At 52.8% G+C, this 9,459-nt stretch overlaps 1 protein-coding gene across 1 annotated transcript; it reads left to right on the top strand.

Moving 5' to 3' along the window:
* The first annotated feature begins 392 nt into the window (after nt 1-392).
* DUSP7 (dual specificity phosphatase 7) lies at nt 393-8,489 on the top strand. Its single transcript, XM_058812716.1, has 3 exons — nt 393-952; nt 3,204-3,632; nt 6,105-8,489. Exons 1-3 carry the CDS (start codon nt 541-543, stop codon nt 6,410-6,412), a joined length of 1,149 nt encoding a protein of 382 aa, XP_058668699.1. The 5' UTR covers nt 393-540; the 3' UTR covers nt 6,413-8,489.
* Nucleotides 8,490-9,459: the final 970 nt, after the last annotated feature.

Below are 9,459 nucleotides of genomic sequence, written 5' to 3'. Positions count from 1 at the left end.
TGCCGTGCCTGGTGCCGTGCCCGGTTCCCGGTGCCGTGCAGTGCAGTTAGGTGCCGTGCCTGGTGCCGTGCCCGGTTCCCGGTGCCGTGCCCGCGCCCTGCGGCTCCCGCGGCCCCGCGGCCCTTCCCGCGCTCTGCCCCCGCCGCGGCCCCGCCCCTGTCCATATTGGGCCGCCCCGCTGCCCCCGCCGCGCCTCATTGGCTGTGGGGGCGCGGGGGGCGGGGCCGGGGCCGGCGTGTGCGCGGCGCGGCGCCGGGCGGGGCTGAGGCGCGGCCCCGCCGCCGCCCCGCCTCCCGAGGCATGACTCGCCGAGCCGCCGGCCGAGCGCCGCTTTAATTGAGGCCGCCGGCATGGGGCGCAGCGCCTAGGGCAGGACGGGGGCCGCCGCGCTCCGGGCCGCACACACCGCGCACCCGCGGCCGTGCTGAGCGGAGCCGCGTCCGGCGTAGCGGAAGACCGACCCAGCGGAGCGGGGCCGCGTCCGGACGCCGCGTGGGTGGCCGGCGGGCCGGGCGCTGGCGGCCGCCGCTGCCGAGCCCCATGAAAACGCAGGTCTGGGGGAGCTCCCCGCGGGCGCCCATGGCTGCGGCGATGCCGTGCAAGAGCGCGGAGTGGCTGCAGGAGGAGCTGGAGTCGGGCGGCGGCCGCTCGCTGCTGCTGCTCGACTGCCGCCCCCACGAGCTGTTCGAGAGCTCGCACATCGAGACGGCCATCAACCTGGCCATCCCCGGGCTCATGCTGCGCCGCCTCAAGAAGGGCAACTTGCCCATCCGCTCCATCATTCCCAACCACGAGGATAAGGAGCGCTTCGTTAAGCGCTGCAAGGCCGACACGGTGCTGCTCTACGACGAGGCCACCGCCGACTGGCAGGACAGCGGTGCCGCCACCTCCGTGCTGGGGCTCCTGCTCCAGAAGCTGCGCGATGACGGCTGCAAAGCCTATTACCTGAAAGGTGAGGCGCCCCTCGCCCTCCCTCCTGCCCCGTCCCGCTCCCGCAGCCCTTGTCCGTGTCCCCCTGCGCAGCCCCTGGCCGGCCGCTCCATCCCTAGGGTGCTCATCCACTGGTCGGACGGAGGTGGCTGACTCGTTTTGCTTCCTTCTCTTATCCATTCTGCCTGATTTGTTTCTATTTTTCTCTTTGATTTTTTTTTTCTCCCCTCCTCTGCATCCCGCTTTAATCCCCCGCACAAAATGGTCGCAGGCTGGAAGCGGCCGGGAGCGCCCCGCTCCTTCCTGCGTCGCCTCCCCGGTAGCGGCGGGAGGAGCCCCCCAGGCTCGCCGCCGGCGCGGCCCCTCCAGCGCTGCCCGTCCCAAAGCGATCCCGGCTGGGCAACGCCGGGCGCCCCTCGCCTCCGCTCCCCGGAGGGAGCTTCCCCGCGCAGGCACCAGGCTCCTCTCCAGCCCTCCGGGAGGAATGGCTGGATTTTGAGGGGCAAGAGAGCCCTTCTCTTTTTTTATTTTACCTCCCCACATAACCTAAAAGCTCTCGCTAGGGTTTTCCTCCCCCTTTGCCAGGCAGTGATGGTCTGGGAGAGGGCAGCCCGGCTCCCCCGGGACACGGCGATGGGGAGCGGGGAGCTGCGCTGCGGGGGAGCCGAACCCCGCACACGCCCCTCCGCCAGGGCGGGGGGTGCTTTGGGAGCTTTGGTTTTTTGGGGTGTTTTTGGCCATTTTGGAAGATCGCAGCGGGCTGAGCAGAGCCCGCAGCTGGGCTGCTGGGACCCTTCCCATCCTCCCAGTGCTCCCGATCCGGTCGCTGGGTGGCGGCTTTGAGGCAGGAATAACAGGAGAGCGGAGGAGCGTGCGTGGGGGAGAGTGGTCAAGAAAGTTGCCACTTGCAGCTCTTTAAAAAACACGGCTGTTCCTTGATAGACCCTTTTTGGGGAGCCGGAGAAGCCCTGGTGGCGGGGTGGGGCGGCAGGGGGGCAGTCAGGTATTTCGGGACCGGCCCTCGGGGCTGCGCAGCCCGCACACGCCTCCTTCAAAACATGGTGAGGGGCCAGCACAGGGGTTGATCCCATTCCCCCTCGACCCTCCGATCCCTGCCCGTGGGCGAGTCTCCCATCCTATCAGCCCATCCCCATGGGCTCCGTTGCTCCCTCCTCGCTTTGCATTCCCGCTTCTCTCCCGGTCGTGCTCATCCCCAGCTGGAAGGAGCGGTTTTAAAGTTACTCCTCAGCTCTCCCCGATGGGCAGGGGAGGAGCTGAGCCCCTTTCTCTGCCTTTTTCCGGGAGCCTCGGTGGGAAATGTTTCTAATTAAAATTCCAAAATGGCTCCTCGGCGCTGTCTGGCGGCGCGGGGGGAGGAGGAGGGCGAGGACGAGCCTTTTTCATGAATGGATGTGGCAGGAGCTGTCTGTCCTGCTCAGTGACCCCGCCACAACCGCCGAACCCACTAACGAAGTTTCCAGGAGCCCTTTCTAATTAAACCATTTGTCAGTGTCAGATCCCGATGGCTGAGCTCCGCTTTAATACCGCCTGGAAAGGAGGTAGATCGGTGGGGTTTTTGCGCCTCTGCCTTCCTTCCCAAGCAACTGAGCTGAAGAGCCAGAAAAAGTCTTAAGGGCAGACGTGAAGGGTCTCATCCCTCTGTGCCCCTGCTGTGCTTTGGGTGAAGAACAAACCTGTGACACTGCTCTGTTGCAAAACCTATTTTGTAGTAATAAAATAATTTCGAGGATCAGTCTGTGGCAAAACTTAGGGTCTTTTTTCGTGCTTGGAGGTGAATCATTTCGTGGAGTTTTAGTGCCTGGGGTGAGTGTGGGGTGGTTGTCCCTGATCTGTCTTTTCAGACATGAATACTTTTCTCTCTAAGTGGCAGTAATAGCTCTTGCCTAAGCTGCCCCAGACCCTTATTTTTGAGAGGCTGGCAAGGCGAGATTGTCTTGGCATTGATTTTATTTGCGGATGTTTTTCTTTTGTGGTTGAGATTTGGCCCTATTTTTCACAAGCAATATTGAACTTTGCAAGAACCACTCCTTACTCTCCTGGGACCTGTTTGCTCAGTATCAGTTTGCCCAGGGAAGATAAGGGAGCAGGGAAATGCTTTTCTTGCTGTGAAGTTGAAGGGATACCAACTTCTTGCTGGTAAAGACTTTCTGAGTAACATGTTCACAGGTGGAAGGATTAGCCATCCTGAAGATTAAAACATCTTTTTCTTTCTCTCTGCCTCTCCCTTTCCCTCTCTCCTTTCCCCCTTCCAGGTGGCTTTAACAAGTTTCAGACTGAATATTCTGAGCACTGCGAGACAAACCTTGACAGCTCCTCACCCAGCAACTCTCCCCCAGCATCAGTCCTTGGCCTGGGAGGGCTGCGGATAAGTTCTGACTGCTCGGATGGCGAATCCGACAGGGAGCCCAGCAGTGCCACGGAGTCAGACGGGAGCCCCATCCCCAACAATCAGCCTGCCTTTCCAGTCCAGATCCTACCTTACCTGTACCTGGGCTGTGCCAAAGATTCCACCAACCTGGATGTCCTGGGCAAATACGGCATTAAGTACATCCTGAATGTGACTCCTAACCTGCCAAACATGTTTGAGCATGACGGAGAGTTCAAGTACAAGCAGATCCCCATCTCAGATCACTGGAGCCAGAACCTCTCGCAGTTCTTTCCCGAGGCCATTGCTTTCATTGGTAGGTAGTTGGCAGAACATCTCTTTTCATACTCACCGCTTGGGAATGTGGTGTGCTGCTTCCCAGGGCTGCTGCTGTCTGCAGCCTCACCTCTCCGGGGCACAGCATCAGCTTAGCAGCCGAGTGTCACGCTGTGAGGGGGCACATCTGGTGCATCTCACCCTGGCTGTGTTCAGGGAGGTCTCCCCTTCCAAAATTCAGCCCTCTTGCAGCACCTTAGCCAAGCTACCTGCAAGTGGTTGGACTGGCCCCACTGCCTCTCGCCTTTGTGTGGGGATTTGCACTGCTGTGAAATGGCTGAACCAGGCAGTGGGGAGCTCCTTTGCTGCTTTGCTTGGGGATGGGAACTGCTTTAGTGTGACTGCTGCCAGCAATTCCTTAGCCCCAAATGTGGTTAAAATCAGGGAGTGTGTGTGTGTTTTCTTTTCCTGAGGGGATTTGTAAGTCTAGTTGGGATCCTGCTGTAAGTCACCCTAGCATAACTAACTCCTTGTATGGATACTTCTCCTAAGGTAAGTGTCAACACAATGAGTTAGTGATTATAATTACACTGCAGAGTTTGGATGGAAAAACTGCTCTGTAGGCAGCCCCTACAGTTTTGGCTGGTGGTGGTGGGGTTCAGGAAGGAAGATCTCTTCTCTCAGGCCAGCCTTGACTTTGAGAATTGCTTCTTATTCTGTGGGAAGTGTATGTTGGGCTGAACAGGGCTGTACACTTCCAGGTTGACCTGTGCTGTTTGCTCACAATAGTCATTAGTCTAATCAGCTCTGTTTTATGGGGGTGAATGGCACAGGCAGTAATAGCACTGTTAACTATTGAAAGCCCCGTGGCTCCGTGTCTGATTACAAACACTTGTATGGGTAAAGGAGAGGGGGACCTTTGCCTGCAGACTGAAGCCTGTGCAGCCTATTTAAGACCCCGTAGCTTGTGCTGGCTGTGCTGTAAGGCCTGAAATGGGGCAGAGCAGCAGTGGATCCTTGGCTGATCTTCAGCTGTCAGAAACCCTGATTCCCACACAGTCTGCTTTGCCCCTGGCTTCTGCCCTCCAGTAGCATGGCTGTGGTCATAAGTTGCTGCTTCAGTGTGTCTGATGTCCCATCTGCACTTCCTGCGTGAGCAGGGCTTTAAACGTCAGGGGTGAGGTACAGTGTCCCTGCTGACATGTGGCATTTGGGATCTGTCTGCTCCAGTCAGCCCGTGTCTCTGTGAACACTGAGCTTGTACTTTCCAGTTAATGACAGGAAATGGAGGATTACCTCACTCTAAAACCAAACACCAAGAAATGCTGTGCAGGTCAGATGAAAGGCAAAAATGTCTGGAAAAATGTTGAACAGGAGAGCCTGGGGGGAGGGCTGGGCACACTGGGCGGTGATTGCCCACCCTACTGGAAATTCTTGCCTGGTTTACGAGGCTGGGCAGAAAACCTGTTGTGGCTTGGTTCTGGATTTTTGTTTTGCCTGCTTCTTCTTTGCCCTTCCCTGCACTTATGTTGCCAGAGTGTCTCTTCCCTCCGGCTTTGCCCGAGGATCCTCTTTCTCCTGCCACTTTTTCGCTCCCCGCCAAGCTCTCAGTCAAATGACTGACTTCAAAAAGGGCTGCCCAGAAGTAGAAGCAGCACTGGGTACTTGCGTGCATTCAGGGCTCTCAGTGGTGTGTCCCTCTTTCAGCACTGAGATGTCAATTCATAAAGGGATCACGCTGTTCCGGCTGTGCGAGAGACAATGAGTGTGTGTGTGCTTTTCAGTTGGTGGCAAGGGAGGGGAAATTTCGCTGCTGTTCTCTCGCCATTTTTTGGTCCAGCCTGCATTCCTGCTTCCCGCTACCATTCATCCTGAGAGCCTCCTCCAACACAAGCGTTTGTTTGTGGTGAAGTGCATTTCTGTCGATCCTAAAGAACAATTTCACAATAAGGGAAGTTCCTGCACTTCAGACTCCGCTTAAATTGGCATTGGCTGCATTCGTGTAACTTTCTAGTGGTAGGAGGACAGGAATAGCAGAAGAGAACAGGTCATGTAGTGCTGGGCTGCAGCCTTGCTCTGAGTGCACAGCCTTCCCTGGTTTAGTTGGAGTTGAGGTGGGTGTGCTGTGCCTAGCCACCAGCATCTCCCTGGAGCTGTTGTCCACAGCTTCATCTGCCTCCTTTGGGTTACTCCAACTCTTTTGAGTAGAGGGTTCTGATGTTCCCTAGGCAAGGGATTTGTTGCTAGACCTGATTGATAATTCTCAAGCACACGAGGTGCTTGGCCTTGCTGGGGATGTGCAGCTTTGCCATGCAGCAGAAATATCTCAGGAGCCCTGTGGGGAGAGATGTGGGTGTCCAAGGGACATGAGATGGTGTCACTAGGGGCAGGGAATCCAGTTCTGGCAGTCGTTGTGGTGCTGGGAGCTTGCAGCTGCCACCTGGCCCTGCTCCAAAGCCATGTGTTTTTGGTGCAGAATAATAGACTTCCCCTTCCCCTTGTCTTGTTTCAGATGAGGCCCGTTCCAAGAAGTGTGGGATCCTCGTTCACTGCCTCGCTGGCATCAGCCGGTCCGTAACAGTCACTGTCGCCTACTTGATGCAAAAACTCAACTTGTCCCTGAACGATGCCTATGACTTTGTGAAAAGGAAAAAATCCAACATTTCCCCAAACTTTAACTTCATGGGCCAACTCCTGGACTTTGAGAGGACTCTGGGACTCAACAGCCCCTGTGACAACCGCTCGCCCAGTGAACAGCTCTACTTCACCACCCCCACCAACCACAACCTGTTCCAGCTGAACACTCTGGAGTCCACATGAAGAGGATGCTGCCTGGTCGGGACCTCGAGCATCAAATCGCTTCTCTTGAGTATTTCAACTCTTACGAAAATATCTGTCTAGCCAGGCAGCTCTGAGATGAGTAGCTTCTCTGGGCAGAGGTGCCTGGTCGCTGCTTTAGGAAGGCTAATGCCGCTCACTAGGTATCCTGATGCAAGTGGTTTCAAGAGGTAGTGTTTTTACAGGGGGTTATTTAACAGGGGCGATGTTACAGCGTTTCGGACGCAGCTGTCACCGGCAATAACCGCTTTCCTGGGTCCATTGAGACTGTCAGAACACGCACACGTGTGAAGAGCTACCGGGGGTTAGCTTGCTGTGGAAAATGAGGAGATTTATGCACTTGGAAACCTTGAACAAAAGGTGTTGGGCCAAGACTGTTTTAAAACCCAAGTTTACTTTTTTTGATTTAAAAAGAAATAAGAAAAGGTAGATCTTACTCGAGCTTTGGGTTCAAACTCTTTTTAGATATGTAAGTTCTTGACTGTTTGTACAGACCAGGTTGCAAAACCAGTATTTTATTCTGTTTCTTGTTTGATCATTTATTTTTTTTTTTAATCAAATGTTTATATTGACCAAATGCATTTTGCACACTTTGTGAAGCCTTGGTATGTCCTGGCATATTACTGGGTACTCCAGAGAGAGATACATGCTGCTGCTGTTGTTGTTAGCATCTGGTAGGAAGCTTTGTTATGTGTGAAGGCCAGTTGGGCTTAACCGCAACCCCTTCACCACTCCTGCACTCACAATCACAAACTCTGCACTGATTCAGCCAAGGTGACTAAGCCGCAAGCTTTTTTTTAATGCCACCCCTGCCAAAAACACTGTTTGCTATTGCCAGAGGTAAAACTCTCGTAGCCTCCAGAGCTGGTAGAAGCATGTCTGAGCCCGGCTTCATTCTCTGCTGCCTGTTGACTGATTTAACGTCATCCAGCTGGCCTGAAACCATTCCAGCTTCCCGAGTCCAGAAGGTAGTTGCAGTGCTGGCGTTTCTTGTGCACACTGGATTCTTTCCCACGTGTGCGGGGTGGAGGGGGAATGCAGCGAGCGCCTGGAGCAGAGCGAGGATTGTGTGGCGGGACAGGACTCGATCGTCATGCACGGAGCGCGTGAGGGGAGTGAAGAGGTGTGGAAATGATGAGGAGAGCATTGTAACAGAGAATTTTTATATATATATATATATATGAATATATATATTAACTGGCAAATTCTGAGATGATTGGAGCTTTCAACAGAGGTTCTGATTTTTTTTCTTCCTCTTTCGAATAACTTTATGCCGTGCCTTCTATTCTGAGAAGACTTGTATGTATTTCTGGCTAGTGTTTGGCAAACTCCTTTTACCAAGCTGGGAGGGGAGGAAGTGGTAATAATTTCTGGGAGGAGGGCAGAACGGATTTAGAAATTTCTTTATTGGCTGCAATGTAGTCCCTCCTTTCTCCCCCCCTCCCTGTCCACTTTAACTCTCATGTTAGTGAAAAAAAAAAAGCCACGGATTTTTTTCTAAATATCCAGTTTTTTGTACTTTTTTCAAGAAAAATAAAAAATTATTAAAAAAAATCTCCATCTGGAGGAATGTTTGACGCTGTCACATCCTGAAACTGTTCTTTTCGTTAAAGATGTTATCAGAATGTTGGAATGAGCTTCTGTTTCTTGTTTTCTGGTTGTTTTTTGTTTGTTTGTTGGGTTTTGTTTGCCACAATGTTGGGATTGTGGGTCATTGGAAGGGAGAATGGGCGTATAGTTGTGAGTGAGAAAATTGAGAATATCCTAATTGCATCTTACCTCATGGAGGAATTTATTTTTTCAGGGATTTTTTGACAGTGCATCTCTATTGCATTACAGCTAAGCTGGTTTGTAAAGGCTTCCTGTGCTGTTAGTGGTCTTTATTCTTTAAAGGAAAAAAATAAGATGCATCTTCTGATTAGTAAAAATGAGAGCTTGTTAGTGAGGAATGGTTCTGCTTTCTGAGTTATGAAGGAAAATTAGTGACCCTATATATACTGATCCAATATTGGGACCTTGTTTATATTGCAAATAAATATTATTTTTTCTTTAAAAATGATGTTTGTGTCAGATCCTTGTCTAGCCTCTGCCCATATAAGGGCACGCTGCTCTTATCCATTTTTTATGGTTGATTAGGATCCTTGTGTGACCATGAAGAGCATTTGCTGGGCTGTGTTCAAGTGTGGTGTTTGGTTTCATGCACAGCTTAATTTTTAAGACCTGTGGTAAAATGGAGAGGGGGAGGTGGGCGGGCGAGGAGAGGGATAGGGGGTATTGGATAAACTGGAGAACAAAGAACAGCTTGAGAATGGGACTGGCTTTGACCCCAGCCATTCCTCTGTGCCAAAAATAAATAGATAAACTAAAGACACTTTTGTTCACTGTTTAAGCCTGGCCTACAAAGGCATCGCAAGGCCTTGCCCACAACTGTTGTGTTAGCAGACTTTATTTTGGTAGGAAAGCAAGAAGTCAGGGGCTTGTGGGCAGCCACCTGATGGGTTATCCTGGGGCTCTTGCAGAGCTGGAGCCCCCTCCTGCATCCCTGCGGAAGGGGTGCTGTGTCCCACTGTGCTCCCTGCATGGTTTGTGGGAATTCTGAAGGGGCTGATGAGGATGCTTTAGGGTGAAACGTGGCTCTAAACATCTGAGTGCAGTCTAAGTGAGCTGTGACTCTGCATGTAGCTGGGGAGGAGTGGGTTCCCCCCAGCATTCCTTGTCTTAACCTCAATGGCAAGAAATTAAATGACTTCAGTTGTGCAGTCCCTCAGAGTGTCTGTGTCATCTTGTTCTAATCCTGGGGTCTGAGCACAAAAGGTAGTTTTATTCCAGAAGCAGCTCAGGCTAGTGGATGCAGAGGGGAGGTAGAGGTTGAAGCAGGAGCCAAGCAAGTGTGTGCATGAGTTTGTTTACTCCTGGCCTCCATGATGGGAATCTATGTATTGATTTGGACACCTGTTTGTGGCTAAACAAAAGTTTACCTGGTTTGCAGGGGAAAGAAGACCTTTAGGTTTTCCCTTGTAATTACATGG

This window comes from Ammospiza caudacuta, chromosome 12 (genome assembly GCF_027887145.1).
Source record: "Ammospiza caudacuta isolate bAmmCau1 chromosome 12, bAmmCau1.pri, whole genome shotgun sequence".
NCBI lineage: Eukaryota > Metazoa > Chordata > Aves > Passeriformes > Passerellidae > Ammospiza > Ammospiza caudacuta.
Note: the sequence above shows the minus strand (reverse complement) of the source record. Positions and strands in the feature narration are given on the sequence as shown.